Source organism: Lithobates pipiens, unplaced genomic scaffold, assembly GCF_037356315.1.
Source record: "Lithobates pipiens isolate NorthernLeopardFrog02 unplaced genomic scaffold, aLitPip1_a1.2 Scaffold_35, whole genome shotgun sequence".
Lineage (NCBI taxonomy): Eukaryota > Metazoa > Chordata > Amphibia > Anura > Ranidae > Lithobates > Lithobates pipiens.
Window position 1 is genome coordinate 12,325,959 of NW_027507811.1, and position 18,323 is coordinate 12,344,281.

Consider the following 18,323-nt stretch of genomic DNA (forward strand, 5'->3'; position numbering starts at 1 on the left):
CGCGGCGGGTTCCCGCATCGCATGCCTCCCGGCGGCAGTTCACACTGCCCTATGCGAACTGCTGGGAGTGTCAGTGAAATGTTAATGACACCCCCAGATCAGTTCGCATATCGCAGTGCGATCTGCAAACTTGGATCGCATGGTGTGAACACCCATGCGATCCGATTCTGCTGCGGACCAAAAAAAGGGTCCCGTGCGAGTTTGCGGCGGGTGCGGCTGGTGCGACACGAATTCAGCCATACTATCTGTATAGCTGAACTCGAATCGCACAGAGATCGGATGTGATTTGCACTGCAGTGCGGTGCGAATCACATCCGTTCTCATAAACCGCTGCAATGTGAACCCAGCCTTAGTGACACTGGCGACGGGGGGTGATCACGGGGTTAAACCTTTATTGGGGGGTTAGGGGGTACCTTAGAACTAAAGGGGGCTAACCCTAACTGCCCTAACAGTTATTAGTCACAAATGACACCCGCCGGGTGATCAGGGGGTTAAACCTTTATTAGGTAATAAATGGCGGGTGCCCTGAAACTATAAAAAAATAACTAACCAACCAGCGTCACCTGTAACAGTTATATGGTGATCACTGGTGAAAGGGTTAACTAGGGGGCAATCAGGGGGCTTTATGCGGTAGTATATGGGGGTCCCTGGCGCTATAAAAAGCTGCGGCGAACCTAAATACCTACCTGCCTAACTAGCGTCACCTGTGACACTAATACGGCGATCAGAAAAATGATCGCTTATTAGGCTGGGTTCACACTGGAGCGATGCGGAAACGCCACGAATCCGCGGCGGGTTCCCGCATCGCATGCCTCCCGGCGGCAGTTCACACTGCCCTATGCGAACTGCTGGGAGTGTCAGTGAAATGTTACTGACACCCCCAGATCAGTTCGAATATCGCAGTGCGATCTGCAAACTCGGATCGCATGGTGTGAACACCCATGCGATCCGATTCTGCTGCGGGCCAAAAAAAGGGTCCCGTGCGAATTTGCGGCGGGTGCGGCGGGTGTGGCGAATGGCTGAACTCGAATCGCACAGAGATCGGATGTGATTTGCACTGCAGTGCGGTGCGAATCACATTCGTTCTCATAAACCGCTGCAATGTGAACCCAGCCTTAGTGACACTGGCGACGGGGGGTGATCACGGGGTTAAACCTTTATTGGGGGGGTTAGGGGGGTACATTAGAACTAAAGGGGGCTAACCCTAACTGCCCTAACAGTTATTACAGTCACAAATGACACCAATGCAAAAAAAAAAAAAAAAAAATGACATTGGTGTCACTGTGACTGGGGGGCAGGGGTAATTGGGGGGGTGATCGGGGGGTAAAGGGGGGGTGTGAGTGTGCCTGGCATGTTCTACTGTGTGTGTAGAGTGTTGGTGCAACTCACCGATCCGCTCTCCTCCGTGTCGGAACGAAAAATACCGACACGGAGGAGAGAATACATCACTTCCTCTCCTGTGTTTACATTACAGGAGAGGAAGTGATGTCACGGGGGATTTCTATTCGTCGGGAGCGATTGCGAGGGGGTGGCCATGAATGAATGGCCGCCCCCTCGTCCCGGATCGCTCCCGGACGAAAACCGACCGCCGCAGGCACCGGGCGGGGGCCCGATCGGGCCCCCGACCCGCGGGAAGGCAGGGACGTACATGTACGCCAATATGCCTGCCCGTGCCATGCTGTCGACGTACATCGTCGTGCGGCGGTCGGCAACTGGTTAAAAAAATAGTTTATAGACATATACATGGTCTACTGGTCACATGTGTTGAATTCCTCCGAGATCCATGCCTCATTCATTTTTAGAAATGTGAGGTAGTTAACTCTGTCGTGAGCTAGGCGAGTGCGCTTATCAGTCACGATCCCCCCTGCTGCGCTGAACGTCCTTTCGGACAGGACACTGGATGAGGGGCAAGCCAACAGTTCAATTGCAAATTGGGCAAGCTCTGGCCAGAGGTCAAGCCTGCCCACCCAGTAGTCCAGGGGTTCATCACTCCTCAGAGCGTCCACATCGGCCGTTAACCCGATGTAGTCGGACACCTGATGGTCTAGGCGTTCCCTGATGCTGGATCCGGATGACACCTGTCGATGGGTCAGCTGAAAGAATGACCTCATATCCGAAGTCACCAACACATCTTCAAACCGGCCTCTTCTTGCAGGCGCTGTTGGATTGGTAGCCGCAAATCCTTCTCTGGGAGTGGGAATTGCTCCTCTGCCAGCGCACGCAAAAGCAGAATGCAGCATTTCTCGAAGCAAGGCCTGGAAGTGCTGCATTCTGACAGCCCTCTGCGACGGCGGTAACATTTCCGACATTTTGTGTTTGTACCGGGGGTCTAAGTACGTTGCCACCCAGTACTGGTCCTTGACCCTTATGCTTTTTATACGGGGGTCCCTATTAAAACACTGGAGCATGAAGGCCCCCATTTGCACTAAAGTGGAAGCGGTGTGGTGGCCTGGCTCCTGCTCATCATCCAGGATAATGTCGTCCTCTTCATTCTCCTACCAATGAAGGACTGCTGCAGTATAGGGCAGCGGTCAGCAGTAGTGCACCTCAACCCTATGTATTGTGGACCGATACCAGTCCTTATAGAATAGCAGACTGTACCTCACTCAACCCTATGTACTGTAGCACCCTTCACCAAGTTACCAGTCCTTATAAGGACCTTTGTGGACCAAGTAGGTTGTGTGTGACTGATTAGCAGACTGTACGTCAGTCCCTATACTGCTGAATGACTGCTGCAGTATAGGGCAGCGGTCAGCAGTAGTGCACCTCAACCCTATGTATTGTGGACCGATACCAGTCCTTATAGAATAGCAGACTTACCTCACTCAACCCTATGTACTGTAGCACCCTAGACCAAGTTACCAGTCCTTATAAGAACTTTTGTGGACCAAGCAGGTTGTGTGTGACTGATTAGAAGACTTTACGTCAGTCCCTATACCAATGAAGGACTGCTGCAGTATAGGGCAGCGGTCAGCAGTGGTGCACCTCAACCCTATCTATTGTGGACCGATAGCGGTCCTTACAGAACAGCAGACTGTACCGCACTCAACCCTATGTACTGTAGCACCCTTCACCAAGTTACCAGTCCTTATAAGGACCTTTGTGGACCAAGTAGGTTGTGTGTGACTGATTAGCAGACTGTACGTCAGTCCCTATACTGCTGAATGACTGCTGCAGTATAGGGCAGCGGTCAGCAGTGGTGCACCTCAACCCTATCTATTGTGGACCGATAGCGGTCCTTACAGAACAGCAGACTGTACCGCACTCAACCCTATGTACTATAGCACCCTACACAGACCAAGTTACCAGTCCTGATAAAGAGCTTTGTGGAACAAGTGAGTTGTGAATGATTAGCAGACTGCAGCAGAAGGGCAGCAGTCAAGTATAATATTCTTTCTATATTTGGAAGAAAGAATATTATACGTGTACAAGCCTATTACCGTACCACTGATACCAGTCCTGAAAATAACCTTTGTGGAACTAATAGTAACAGCAACTCTTTAAACTGACCCTCACTGCCTGACACACAGCTTCCTGCCTGTCCCTATACAAACTGGCAAAAAAGAGGAGACTGGAACAATTACTGGTTACTCGAATAGCTCTTTTGTGGACCTGATAGTAACAGCTAATGATGATGATGATGATGATGATGACTAATCTGGCTGTCCCTAAAATAGCAGCAGACACAGCGCTCTGTCCCTTTCTCTAAACTGACAAAAGACACTCAGGCTGCTGCAACAATCAGTAGCACAGCAAACCTATATACACCTAACACCTATACCAGTCCTGAAAAGAACTTTTGTGTACCAAATAGTTAGCGATTTATCTCTCCCTACTCCACACAGCAACCTTTCCCTATAGTGACAGAAGAAAGAATGTAAAATGGCCGCCGGATCGGGTGTATTTATAGGTTAGGGGGAATGTCCAAGTGTCCATGTGCTGTCATGTCTCAATTGGCTGTCCTGTACCCCATGATGGATGTGTCATCATAGGTCAAAGTTCTTTTACACATTAAACACGTAAGTCCGCCGGGGCGAACGACGCCAATAGTCGAGCGAACGAGCGGACCGCGAACGGCCGAAATTCGCCGCGAAACGACCGCCGGGCGAACCGTTCGGCCATCACTACTTACAATGCCTCATGGGACTTGGAGTTTCTCAACAGCTGGAGGGCCGCCAGTTTGAGATCCCTGGACTCTAAGCAGTGCTTGTGTCAAATGTTTACTTAGCCCCCCTTAATACCAATTGAACGTGTCAAAGTACCGGATTGTTATTGAGCAATGAGCACGTGAACCTCCTCCTTTATGTCTACCCATCTACTAGATGAGCCCTTCTCAACCACAGTTCTGTGGAACCCTCAGGTTCCTTCAGAGATTGCTAGGGTTTCTTTAAACTTTAGCTTTACCTCCCTTATGATGGTGCCTACATAGTCTTGGATTTGTGGAAGTCTGGTAACAGCTTATCTTATGTTTGTTTTGAATTAATTGTAGTACTTCAGACTTTGGATTAATAGAAGGCTGGGCTGAGCCAATGGCATGACACCAATGATCTTTTTTTGCTGTCTTTTTAAGCTGGTATTCTGACAACCACTGTAAGGGGAGCGTTCCTTCAACTGCCCACCACCAATGGAAGTCACTTTCATTCCACTGACCCCCAATATAAGAGCCTGCCTTTCGTACAACATGACCGGACTTTTCGACAGACTAGGTCCGACGGTCTTTCCGAATGAACGGACTTGAGCATTCTCCCCACTGATCATCACACTAATGTATCATGAGTTGTAGATTTCAAATTTTTAGCAGTGGGTTCCCTGAGGCCGGAGAACTATTTCAAGCAGGGCCGTCTTTAATATTGATTGGACCCCGGGCAAAACTTTTCTTGGGGCCCCCCTCCATGCAGTTTTGCTCTCCACCTGCTCTGAGACATACAATAAATAGCAGCTAGACTCAAAATCAGTTTACTGAATCAGATCAGGCAGCTATTGTGATCGGTTGCCAGAGGTTACAGTGTATCATTACCGCTCACTGACTGGTTGTTAGAGATTACAGTGTATCATTACCGCTCACTGACTGGTTGTTAGAGGTTACAGTGTATCATTACCACTCACTGACTGGTTGTTAGAGGTTACAGTGTATCATTACCACTCACTGACTGGTTGTTAGAGGTTACAGTGTATCATTACCGCTCACTGACTGGTTGCTAGAGGTTACAGTGTATCATTACCGCTCACTGACTGGTTATTAGAGGTTACAGCACACATTATGGCTCACTGATTAGTTGCTAGTGGTTACAGCACATGATTTCTGCTTGTTGATAGGTTGCTAGAGATTACTGTGGATATGACCTCAGGGGGGCATAATATACATATCAATGCCCCGGCCTCTACTATTTACATATGAATTCTGGTAATTTACATGTAAACACAGGGTCTGCAGGTGAGTCATCTGTACACAACAATAGGGCAGAGCTGGGCAGCATTAGTAGCAGCACTTCACACTGAGATATCGGGACACAGCACAGGACTAAAGCTTCAAGGGAAGAGGGAATTTAAACCAGGATAGTTGGCAAGTATGAAGCAGCTGCTTTGGGCCCCACAACAATGACAGGGCCCAGGGCAGCTGCCCCTTTTGCCCTGCCTTAAAAACGGCCCTGATTTCAAGGGTTCCTCTGTGTTGAAAAGGTGTAGAAAGGCTTCTCTACTCTAGTGGACATACACTCACCGGATACTGTTTTTTAGGTACACCTTGCTAGTACCGGTTTGGACCCACTTTTGCCTTCAGAACTGCCTTAATTGGCATAGATTCAACGCGCTGTTGGAAACGTTCCTCAGAGATTTTGCTCCATAGTGACCTGATAACATCACACAGTTGCTGCAGATTTGTCGGCTGCTACACATTCATGATGCCGATCCCCCCTTCCACCACATCCCAAAGGTGCTCTATTGGATGAGATCTGGTGAGTGTGGAGGTCACTGGATCTGGTGAGTGTGGAGGCCATTGGAGGACAGTGACCTCATTGTCCAGTGGTGAGATGGTTGGAGCTTTGTGACATGGTGCATTATCCTGCTGGAAGGAGCCATCAGAAGATGGGGACACTGTAGTCATAAAGGGATGGACATGGTCAGCAACAATACTCAGGTAGGCCGTGGTGTTTAAACAATGGTCAATTGGTACTAAGGGGCCCAAAGTATGCCAAGAAAATATCTCCCACACCATTAGGCCATCACCACCAGCCTGAAGCGGTGATACAAGGCAGGATGGATCCATGCTTTCATGTTGTTTATGCCCCCACCATCTGAATGTCACAGCTGAAATCCAGACTCATCAGACCAGGCAATGTTTTTTTTAAATCTTCTATTGTCTGATTTTGGTGATCCTGTGCCAATTGTAGCCTCAGTTTCCTGTTCTTAGCCGACAGGAGTGGCGCCCGGTGTGGTCTTCTGCTGCTGTAGACCATCTGCTTCGAGGTTCCATGTGTTGTGCATTCAGAGATGCTATTCTGCATACCTTGGTTGTAACGAGTGGTTATTTGAGTATGCCCATTCTCCTCTGACATCAACAAGGTTATTTCCTCCACACAACTGCCGCTCACTGGATATTTTCTCCTTTTTCTCACCATTTTCTGTAAACACGAGAGATGGCTGCTTCAAGGTTGGATGTGTTGTGTGTTCAGAGATGGTATTCTGCACACCTTGGTTGTAACGAGAGGTTATTTGAGATCCTGTCGCCTTTCTATCATCTGGAACCAGTCTGCCCATTCTCCTCTGACCTCAACAAGGCATTATCCTTTCTATCATTTAGTCTGCAAGTGTCTACAGTTGCGGTGGAGTTGCCTCCAACAGGGTAGAAGTTCCTTCCTGACACTAAACTCACTAGTATATGGTCAACAATATTCAACCAAAAAGGGAGCTATAAGTGTAGTGTTAAATACTGCGGCACGTGCATGTACATGTGGCACAGGAAGAAAACTGTAGTGGGGAGAGATGGAAGGATCCACAAGCTAAAACAGTTCCTGAACTGCGGAACAGAATATGTGGTTGATGGTATTGTCTGCCCTCGTGGTCGTCTCTATGTGGGTCGGACTTCGTGTCCTACGAGAGTCAGAATAGGAGAACACAAATGTGGTATTATAAATCTAATAGACAAATACCCAGTACCCCGGCACTTCCAAGAGGCTCACCAGGGGGATCCATCGGGTAGGAGAGAGTTCGGAATTGAGTCAATCGGGGGAGATTTAGACGCAGGGAGGAGACACCAGAAGCTATGTAAGCGAGAAGCCTTCCGGATCTTCACCCTTGGCCACCCACCGTGAACAATTTCTTTAATGCTTTCCACCCAGTCTTTGTGCTTGAGATCCAGGGTGCTTACCTATACCCAGTCAAAATATTGTGAAAGAATTTCCAAATATGTGGGCTTTTCTGCTGCAAGAATAGAGGGACCACCACTCTCCTGACCATCCCGTGCTACATAGACGTGCTACATTCACGTCTCTGTGAAACCATGTCCTCCCCAACGTGTTTCGCCCTCGCTGACCAGAGCTTAGTCATAGGGTCCTATAGTGTAGCATGGGCTGGTCAAAAGAGCAGCGGCCCCTCTATTCATGCAGGAGTTACCCTCTGGATTGTTATACAGGCACGCCCACTTTTTTGTGGTTCTGGGTAAGAGGTTCCCATTTCGTTTGGAGCGGTGCTGCAAGCATTCTTTTCTGCTGCAATGATTGATAGTCTGCCATCACTCCATGATAATTTTGTACGTCGCCCTGTCAAAAAAAGTTATCACAGTATCTTACTGGAATCTTTATCATACATCTGATGTAGAGCAATGGGTGAGTTTGTATGTGCCCCTAAATTATACCCCTCGCTCAGGGCAAGGGTTGACCAATAATGTGAGGCCTTCTCTGATGGTTATTATTATACCGGTTTTATATAGAGCCAACACTTAGAGCTTTACAATATAAAGGGGGACAGTACAGTTACGATACAATCCAATACAAGAGGGCCTGCTCATGAGAGCTTACAATCTAAATGAATAGGGTAAATGAGACAAAAAAAAAGTGATAACTGTGAGTGGATGGACAAAATAAAATTCCAGTTGGTGTCGGGATAGGTTTCCATGCAGAGTTGAGTTTTCTGGAATTACCTAAAAAGGTGGATATAGTAGGAGATAGCCAGTCTGATTGGGTAAGGGGTTCCAGAGGATGAAAGAGGTTCTGGAGAAATCCTGGAGTTGAGCATGAGAGGAGGCAATAATTGTGAGTTGATAGAGAAAGTCAAATTTCAGTTGTTAGGTGGTGGTTGGGATAGGTTCCCTGCAGAGGTGATTTTTCAGGGATCAGGTAAAGATGGACATAGTGGGTGATGGCCAGACAGTTTGGAGTAGGAAGTTCTAGAGGAAAGGAGAGGCTCTGGAGAAGTCCTGGAGGTGAGCGTGGGAGGAGGTGATAAGGGATCATGGGAGGAGCAGAGAGGTTGGTTTGGGTGATATTTCGAGATGAGGTTGGTGACATAGCTTGGGGCAGAGTTGTGTATGGTTTTGTATGTTGTTGTTGGTGTTCTGAATTGTATTCATTGGGTGATTTGAAAGCAGTGTAGGGATTGGCAGAAAGGAATGGAGGACATTGAATGGAAGCCAGTGGAGGGATTGACAGAGAGGGGTGGAGGACACTGAATGGAAGCCAGTGGAGGGATTGGCAGAGAGGGATGGAGGACACTGAATGGAAGCCAGTGGAGGGATTGCCAGAGAGGGGTGGCAGACACTGAATGGAGGCAAGTGGAGGGATTGGCAGAGAGGGGTGGAGAACATTGAATGGAAGCCAGTGGAGGGAACGGCAGAGAGGGGTGGAGGACACTGAGGGGGGCCAGTGGTGGGATTGGCAGAGAGGGGTGGAGGACACCGAATAGAAGCCAATGGAGGTCTTGGAAGAAAGGGATAGAGGACACTGAATGGAGGCCAGTAGAAAGATTGGCAGAGAGGGGTGGAGGACACGGAATAGAAGTCAATGGAGGTCTTGGAAGAGAGGGATGGAGGACACTGAATGGAAGCCAGTGGAAGGATTGTCAGAGAGGGGTGGAGGACACTGAATGGAAGCCAATAGAGGTATTGGAAGAGAGGGGTGGAGGACACTGAATGGAGGCCAGTGGAGGAATTGGCAGAGAGCGGTGGAGGAGACTGAATAGAAGCCAATGGAGGTCTTGGAAGAGAGGGATGGAGAACACTGAATGGAGGCCAGTGGAGGGATTGGGAGAAAGGGGTAGAGGACACTGAATGGAAGCCAGTGGAGGGAACGGCAGAGAGGGGTGGAGGACACTGAGGGGGGCCAGTGGTGGGATTGGCAGAGATGGGTGGAGGACACCGAATAGAAGCCAATGGAGGTCTTGGAAGAAAGGGATAGAGGACACTGAATGGAAGCCAATAGAGGTATTGGAAGAGAGGGGTGGAGGACACTGAATGGAGGCCAGTGGAGGAATTGGCAGAGAGCAGTGGAGGAGACTGAATAGAAGCCAATGGAGGTCTTGGAAGAGAGGGATGGAGAACACTGAATGGAGGCCAGTGGAGGGATTGGCAGAAAGGGGTGGAGAACATTGAATGGAAGCCAGTGGAGGGATTGGCAGAGAGGGGTGGCAGACACTGAATGGAGGCAAGTGGAGGGATTGGCAGAGAGGGGTGGAGAACATTGAATGGAAGCCAGTGGAGGGAACGGCAGAGAGGGGTGGAGGACACTGAGGGGGGCCAGTGGTGGGATTGGCAGAGAGGGGTGGAGGACACCGAATAGAAGCCAATGGAGGTCTTGGAAGAAAGGGATAGAGGACACTGAATGGAGGCCAGTAGAAAGATTGGCAGAGAGGGGTGGAGGACACGGAATAGAAGTCAATGGAGGTCTTGGAAGAGAGGGATGGAGGACACTGAATGAAAGCCAGTGGAAGGATTGTCAGAGAGGGGTGGAGGACACTGAATGGAAGCCAATAGAGGTATTGGAAGAGAGGGGTGGAGGACACTGAATGGAGGCCAGTGGAGGAATTGGCAGAGAGCGGTGGAGGAGACTGAATAGAAGCCAATGGAGGTCTTGGAAGAGAGGGATGGAGAACACTGAATGGAGGCCAGTGGAGGGATTGGCAGAAAGGGGTAGAGGACACTGAATGGAAGCCAGTGGAAGGATTGGTAGAGAGGGGTGGAGGACACTGAATAGAAGCCAATGGAGGTAATGGAAGAGAGGGATGGAGGACACTGAATGAAAGCCAGTGGAGGGATTGGCAGAGAGCGGTGGAGGAGACTGAATAGAAGCCAATGGAGGTCTTGGAAGAGAGGGATGGAGGACACTGAAGGGATTGGAGGCCAGTGAAGGGATTGGCAGAGAGCGGTGGAGGACACTGAATAGAAGCCAATGGAGGGATCGGCAGAGAAGGGTGGTGGACACAGAATGGTTGATAAGGTGGAGTTTGGCATCAGCATTCATGATAGACTGAATGTGGGATGGTTGGTGCAGATATAATCCAATGAGAAGGGCGTTGTAATAGTGGAGCCGAGAGATAACCAAGTGAATTTGTAGCTTGGTGAGTTGGCCTAACAAGCAGGCAATTTTAGCAGAGTTCAGCCAGTTTTGATATTTCCCTCAGAACCTTTTTAATGAGCTTAACTGTTCTTTAGAAACATTTCCCACACTATGACTAGACCAGTCACCCGCGTGGCTTCCCCATTCGCCTATTCACGTGTTTTTAGCCATGTGAGTTCTCCGATGTCTGGCAAGCATGACTTTCCGAGTGAAAAATTTCCCGCACACTAGGCAAGAAACTGGCTTCTCAACTTTGTGAGTTTTTTCATGTGCAGCGAGGTCTGACTTGCGCGTGAAACCTTTCCCGCACTGGGGGCAGGAATGAGGCTTCTCTCCCGTGTGATATCTCAGATGTACGCCGAGGTGGCACTTACGTACAAAACGTTTTCCGCACTCCGGGCAGGAATACGGCTTCTCCCCCGTGTGGTACCTCTCATGCACAACCAGTTCTGATTTACGGATAAAACATTTCCCACACTCCGAACAGGCATGAAGCTTCTCGCCCGTGTGAAATCTCAGGTGTCTGACAAGATAGGTCCTTAGCAAAAAAGTTTTCCCGCACACAGAACAAGTATGGGACTCCCCTAAGTGACGCTTCTGATGCTCGACGAGGTTGCCTTTAAAGGAGAAACTCTTCCCGCACTCCGAGCAAGAGAAAGGTTTCTCTCCGGTGTGAACTCTCTGGTGATCGACCAGCTGGGCTTTCGATAAATAGCCCTTCCCGCACACGGAGCACGGATAGGGCTTCTCTGTCATGTGGTATCTCATGTGGGCGTTGAGACGCGATTTCAGACAAAACCATTTCCCGCAATCGGGGCAGGCGTATAAATTTTCCTCTTCGTATCCAGCGTTTGACTCCCCTTTGTTAGAGGGATCTAGTGATTTGGAATCAACATTTTGTCTCTGTGGATCTTGTGCGTCGCCTTCACCTCTATTTTTACAACTGGGAGATGAACTCTGATGATCTACTGAGGATCTTGGATGATCTACTGAGGATCTCTGATGATCTCCTGAGAATCTTTGATGATCTCCTGAGACTCTTTGATGATCTCCTGAGACTCTTTGATGATCTCCTGAGACTCTTTGATGATCTCCTGAGAATCTTTGATGATCTCCTGAGAATCTTTGATGATCTTCTGAGGATCTTGGATGATCTACTGAGGATCTTTGATGATCTCCTGAGGATCTTTGATGATCTTCTGAAGATCTTTGATGATCTACTGAGGATCTTGGGTGGTCTACTGAGGATCTTTGATGATCTACTGAGGATCTTTGATGATCTTTTGAGGATCTTTGATGATCTCCTGAGGAAACCTTGAGGTCTTTTCCATGTCCTGGATAAAAATTATATAAAAAATATTATTGTAAAGGTTGGCTTTAGGCAAAAAAAGACCAGACTTAATGCTGGCCCTATGTCCAAGTCACTCTTCCCGTAAAGTGAACTTCTAAATGGGTCATCTGGGCTTCTTAAGTGTTCCTTTAGCCATGGCAGTGGAGTCACTAGGGTTTGTGCCACCTGGTTCGGTAAAACTTGGTGTCACTCCCTTATATCAGAGTTCTCCTTTACACCAGAGTCTGCACAGAGAGGACATTGATGTAAGGGGGAACCTTTATTTTAGTGTCCCCCCCTTACCCAAGAGCCTCCACTCCACCCTTACATCATTGACCCCCCCCCCCCCCACAGAGTGATTGACTGCACCACATACTTTGTGCAGCCTCGAGCTGTCACACACTAACCCGTAAATGGCACCCCCGCACATCGGCACATTTTATTGCATGCCAAACCACATGGTTCTGCAGCACCATGCGGCTTGGTATAGCGCAAAAAAAAAAAAAAAAAAGGGTCGAGACTTCTTTCCCAGCTCCCCCTCCATTAATGTCTATAGCCCCCCCCCCTAAAAAAAAAATGAATGTCCCCAGCTCTCTCTCCATTAATGTCCATAGCCCCCCCTCCATTAATATCCTCCCCCATTAATGTCCTCAGACCCCTCCCCTCATTAATATCCTCAGCTCCCCCACCCACATCACCACCTCATTGTCTCCTCCTCCTGTCTTACCTAGCACAGCAGGTCTGGACAGACGGCTGGGTGATACAAGCTGCACGCTGGTGGTTGGTTGCTAGGACCATCCTGCATTCTAACAACCAATCACCTGCAGGGGCGACCCCTGATGCTACGCCAGTGGTGTCACCCCTCTGACGGGTGTAACATGGGTGCAGTCCCCACCCCCATAGCGACACCACAGAGCCATGGCTTCAGAGGGGACCAATATAAAGTCTGAGACTCACCTGTCTGGATCTCTGTAGGAATGTCCTCCTCCTTAATTGTCACCTTCACTGTATCCTTCTCTGTTGGCTGCTCTTCTTCTTCCTCCATAACCTCAACTTTAATATGAATCTGTTCTTCACCCTAAACCAACAGAATGATGGAAAACAACATCTATAAAACATGTGAAAAGTAAAAGTGCTGTACAGGTATATACAGGAGTCACTTTTTTGACCAAACATTGACCTGACAATGTTGAGCATAGGTGTGATCCTCCTGTGTGGAATCCCGGGAATACAGAGGACGGGGACATCTCTCTGGTGGGTTCCCATTACTGGATCCATCTGTAGGAAACACACACACTGACTGAATACATTGTTTCTATGTGTTTATCAGATGATGGGGGATCTAGGTGGAGCCTCTGTACTGCTCTCTCCTTTACAATAAAGTCTCCTCTTACCCGGTGATGTGAGGGGCGGCTGATTGTCCATCATGACGTCCTTGTAGAGATCCTTGTGTCCTTCTAAATACTCCCACTCCTCCATGGAGAAATAGACAGTGACATCCTGACACCTTATAGGAACCTGACACACACAATGATACAGTCACCATCCAGACACATCCCTTGTCTGTTACTGGATAATGTCCCAGAATTCCCAGAATCCCCCTCACCTCTCCTGCTAGCAGCTCCATCATCTTCTTAATGATCTTGAGAATCTTCTTCTCATTGTTTCTCTTAAGTATCAAGGATCGAGGTGGAGGCACTGTAAAGGTTAGTTGGTCTTCATCTTTCAGAGGAGGAAAACTCTACATAGAAAAAGCAATGTGAAATAAGAGTGATGTCATGTGACCTCCCAGAATCCTCCTCACCTCTCCGGTCAGGTCTATGTTTTATTAATAGAGATAAGAGCGATGTCATGTGACCTCCCAGAATCCTCCTCACCTCTCCGGTCAGGTCTGTGTTTTATTAATAGAGATAAGAGTGATGTCATGTAACCTCCCAGAATCCTCCTCACCTCTCCGGTCAGCAGGCAGATGATCTCCAAGGTGAGGTTTAATATCTTCTTAGTCATGTGACTTCGGTCCTCCTCCATCCTCTTTGAGGTGGTCATGTGATCTATGCAGAACGCTCCTCTCTGTGAATGGATACCAAGCTAAGGATAAAGAAGAACCTTCACAGACACATGCGCTAGCCTGAAAAAGAGGCTTTGAAACAACAAGTCCAGTTGAATGTGATTGACTACTACTAGCTATACCATGACCTAGATACAAGAGAATCTTCATGGACACAAGGGCTCAGCCTGAAGACGTGGCTTTCAGAAGCTAAAAAAACGTCTTCAACAATACAGAACAAGTCCAGTTGACTGTGATTGAATACTACTAGATATACCATGACCTGGATACAAGAGACCCTTCATGGACACATGGGCTTGGCTTAAAGAAAGGGCTTGGAGAGGCTTTGAAACACCTTTAATGTTACAAAACAAGTTTGGTTGAATGTGAGTGACTACTACTAGATATACCATGACCTAGATACAAGAGAACATTCATGGACACAAGGGCTCAGCCTGAAAAAGTGTCTTTTAGAAGCTACAAAATGTCTTCAACATTACAGAACAAGTCCAGTTGACTGTGATTGAATGCTACTACATATACCATGACCTGGATACAAGAGAACCTTCATGGACACATGGGCTTGGACTAAAGAAGAGGCCTGGAGAAGCTTTGAAACATCTTCAATGTTACAAAACAAGTCCACTTAAATGTGATTGACTACTACTAGATATGCCATGACCTGGATACAAGAGAACCTTCATGGACACAAGAACTCAGCCTGAAGACATGGCTTTCAGAAGATAAAAAAAGTCTTCAACATTACAGAACAAGTCCAGTTGACTGTGATTGAATACTACTACATATACCATGACCTGGATACAAGAGAACCTTCATGGACACAAGGGCTTGGCTTAAAGAAGAGGCTTGGAAAGGCTTTGAAACACCTTTAATGTTACAAAACAAGTTTGGTTGAATGTGATTGACTACTACTAGATATACCATGACCTAGATACAAGAGAACCTTCATGGACACAAGGGCTCTGCCTGAAAAAGTGGCTTTTAGAAGCTACAAAATGTCTTCAACATTACAGAACAAGTCCAGTTAAATGTGATTGAATACTACTAGATATACCATGACCTGGATACAAGAGAACCTTCATGGACACATGGGCTTGGCCTAAAGAAGAGGCTTGGAGAGGCTTTGAAACATCTTTAATGTTACAAAACAAGTCCACTTGAATGTGATTGACTACTACTAGATATACCATGACCTAGATACAAGAGAACCTTCATGGACACAAGGGCTCAGCCTGAAGACGTGGCTTTTAGAAGCTAAAAAAAAGTCTTCAACATTACAGAACAAGTCCAGTTGACTGTGATTGAATACTACTAGATATACCATGACCTGGATACAAGAGAACCTTCATGGACACAAGGGCTCAGCCTGAAAAAGTGGCTTTTAGAAGCTACAAAATGTCTTCAACATTACAGAACAAGTCCAGTTGACTGTGATTGACTACTACTAGATATACCATGACCTGGATACAAGAGAACCTTCTTGGACACGTGGGCTTGGCTTAAAGAAGAGGCTTGGAAAGGCTTTGAAACATCTTTAATTTTACAAAACAAGTCCACTTGAATGTGATTGACTACTACTAGATATACCATGACCTAGATACAAGAGAACCTTCATGGACACAAGGGCTCAGCCTGAAAACGTGGCTTTTAGAAGCTACAAAATGTCTTCAACATTACAGAACAAGTCCAGTTGACTGTGATTGACTACTACTATATATACCATGACCTAGATACAAGAGAACCTTCATGGACACAAGGGCTCAGCCTGAAGAAGTGGCTTTCAGAAACAATGTCTATGTCAACATTACAGAACAAGTCCAGTTGAGTGTGACCAACTACAACTAGCTATACCATGACCAGGAAACACGAGAACCTGTCCACTACTCAAACAGATCCTTTATACCCGGGTGCGCCCGGGTGACATAACATCGAAAGAGACAAACGCTTTTTCCTATAGTGAAGGGTGAACTTCAGATTTGGCTTGAACCCTAAGCAGGAATCAACACGTTTCGAAAAATAACATTTTGGAGTGAACCTCTGCAGTTGTGCAACAAGGGCATTGGAAAAATTACTGAAAATTTAGATTTTTCTAAAAATTTTTCATCTTTCTTCCATAAACTTTTTTATTTGTCTTCTTCTTCCGAACAAAAGCCTCACCTGCCCCCCCTGAAAAATTGGGTACACATCGAGTAAAAAAAAAAATATATATATATTTTTCTCAAAAATGTAAAACCTTAACACAAAATGTTTTCCCTATAGAGGTATCTAAGAGGGTTACTATACATTTATATTGATATACATAGACACACATCACTTACTACCTCCTCTGCTGCCAGGTCCAGCAATGTCTCCTCTCTACTTCTTCCCGACTCACCCCTCACCTGGAACTTCCTCTCTGTATCATAGAGACTTTCTGTAGGAGCCTTCCCTCGGTAGAAGGTAGATCAGCACTTTGTGGAACCCAGGGGAACTGCAGACGGAGACATTTTTCAGGGGATAAACACATTTATAAGAAATATGGAGGAGCTCAGCTACGAAGGAAAAATAATTGAAGAACCTCGATTTTTCAGAAGGAGCCGTTTGATTGACTAAATCGCTTGCTCGCACCAAGGCCAGGACAAGACCAATCCGCTGCTCTGCAGACCTCACCCGTCTTCCCGCAAATGGGTGAACTCCATTGGTGTTTGGCCAAGCCGAATCTCCGGCTACAAGGGGTAGTGAAACCATATTACCAATACTATTACCCAGGGCTTTTCCCTCAGCGAATAGGTGCAGGTACTCCCTCCTTCCCTTTTATGGATCACTGGCAACTAATGCGAAGACAGGACTCCTTGGAAAAGACCCTGATGCTGGGAAACATGGAAGGAAAAAGGAGAAGAGGACGACAGAAAACAAGAAATATAGATAGCATCATCGAAACAATTGAGTAGAGGTACAGGGGTCTGATAATGTTGAGTTATGTATATACAGTTGCAAAAAAAGTATGTGAACCCTTTTGGAATGATATGGATTTCTGCACAAATTGGTCAAAAAATGTGATCTGATCTTCATCTCATTCAAGTCACAACACTAGACAATCACAGTCTGCCTAAACTAATAACACACAAAGAATTAAATGTTACCATGTTTTTTTTAACACACAATGTAAAAATTCACAGTGCAGATGGAAAAAGTATGTGAACCCCTAGACTAATGAAATCTCCAAGAGCTAATTGAAGTGGGGTGTCAGCCAACTGAAGTCCAATCAATGAGATGAGATTGGAGGTGTTGGTTACAGCTGCCCTGCCCTATAAAAAACACACACCAGTTCTGGGTTTGCTTTTCAGAAGAAGCATTGCTTGATGTGAATGATGCCTCACACAAAAGAGCTCTCAGAAGACCTACGATTAAGAATGGTTGACTTGCATAAAGCTGGAAAGGGTTATAAAAGTATCTCCAAAAGCCTTGCTGTTCATCAGTCCACGGTAAGACAAATTGTCTATAAATGGAGAAAGTTTAGCACGGCTGCTACTCTCCCTAGGAGTGGGCATCCTGTAAAGATAACTGCAAGAACACAGTGCAGACTGCTCAATGAAGTGAAGAAGAACCCTAGAGTGTCAGCTAAAGACTTACAAAAGTCTATGGCATATGCCAACATCCCTGTTAGCGAATCTACGATACGTAAAACACTAAACAAGAATGAATTTCATGGGAGGATACCAAAGAGGAAGCCACTGCTCTCCAAAAAAAACATTGCTGCACTTTACAGTTTGCACAAGAGCACCTGGATGTTCCACAGCAGTACTGGCAAAATATTCTGTGGACAGATAAAACCCAAGTTGAGTTGTTTGGAAGAAACACGCAACGCTATGTGTGGAGAAAAAGAGGCACAGCACACCAACATCAAAACCTCATCCCAACTGTGAAGTATGGTGGTGGGGGCATCATGGTTTGGGGCTGCTTTGCTGCGCCAGGGCCTGGGCGGATTGATATAATCGAAGGAAAAATGAATTCCCAAGTTTATCAAGATATATTGCAGAATAACTTAAATTGTGTGTTGTGTCTCTCCACTGCAGTGTCTATAATAAAGCACCTATTTATCTTATCTTAAGATCTGGACTCACTGTCTCATCATCTAAATGTCTTGTTTGAAGACCCCTAAATCGGATTTAACACAATGAACATGAAGTTATGCAAGCTCCAGGAGGCAGTGAAGGACAGAAAAGCTCATGGTCCACGAGGTCACGAAGAATCGGACAACAACTCCCCCCTTCCGAGTAATCCTTTGTCTCCGTCCCTTACCCACCCGCGAGCACCGTCCTTTGTTTTAACCCCCTGCCCACATCCCATTACTGCCTCTTTTAGAGAATACAGAACCCAGAACCCCCAGAAAGCGAAT

At 46.9% G+C, this 18,323-nt stretch overlaps 2 protein-coding genes across 4 annotated transcripts in view; one reads left to right on the top strand and one right to left on the bottom strand.

Annotated features, from left to right (window-relative positions):
• Nucleotides 1-18,323, top strand: part of LOC143955620 (uncharacterized) — a 231,789-nt gene that overhangs the window by 176,278 nt on the left and 37,188 nt on the right. The gene's annotated exons all lie outside the window — the stretch shown is intronic.
• Nucleotides 7,903-16,668, bottom strand: LOC143955702 (uncharacterized). Of its 3 annotated transcripts, none has more exons than XM_077465816.1 (7): nucleotides 16,267-16,668; nucleotides 13,828-13,947; nucleotides 13,484-13,618; nucleotides 13,272-13,395; nucleotides 13,058-13,155; nucleotides 12,835-12,955; nucleotides 7,903-11,881 (listed from the first exon to the last, which is right to left on the bottom strand). In XM_077465816.1, exons 2-7 carry the CDS (start codon nucleotides 13,921-13,923, stop codon nucleotides 10,701-10,703), a joined length of 1,755 nt encoding a protein of 584 aa, XP_077321942.1. In that variant the 5' UTR covers nucleotides 13,924-13,947; nucleotides 16,267-16,668; the 3' UTR covers nucleotides 7,903-10,700. The 3 variants fall into 3 exon arrangements, with proteins under 3 accessions (XP_077321942.1, XP_077321941.1, XP_077321940.1); XM_077465815.1 differs by having other exon boundaries at nucleotides 16,264-16,668; XM_077465814.1 differs by having other exon boundaries at nucleotides 13,828-16,668.

Coding starts and splice junctions, on each gene's coding strand:
- LOC143955702 (XM_077465816.1), bottom strand. CDS start 13,923: ATGACCACCTCAAAGAGGATGGAGGAGGACCGAAGTCACATGACTAAG. Junction 13,619..13,827: donor TCTGCCTGCTGACCGGAGAG/GTGAGGAGGATT, acceptor TTTTCTATGTAG/AGTTTTCCTCCTCTGAAAGA. Junction 13,156..13,271: donor GCCGCCCCTCACATCACCGG/GTAAGAGGAGAC, acceptor TGTTTCCTACAG/ATGGATCCAGTAATGGGAAC.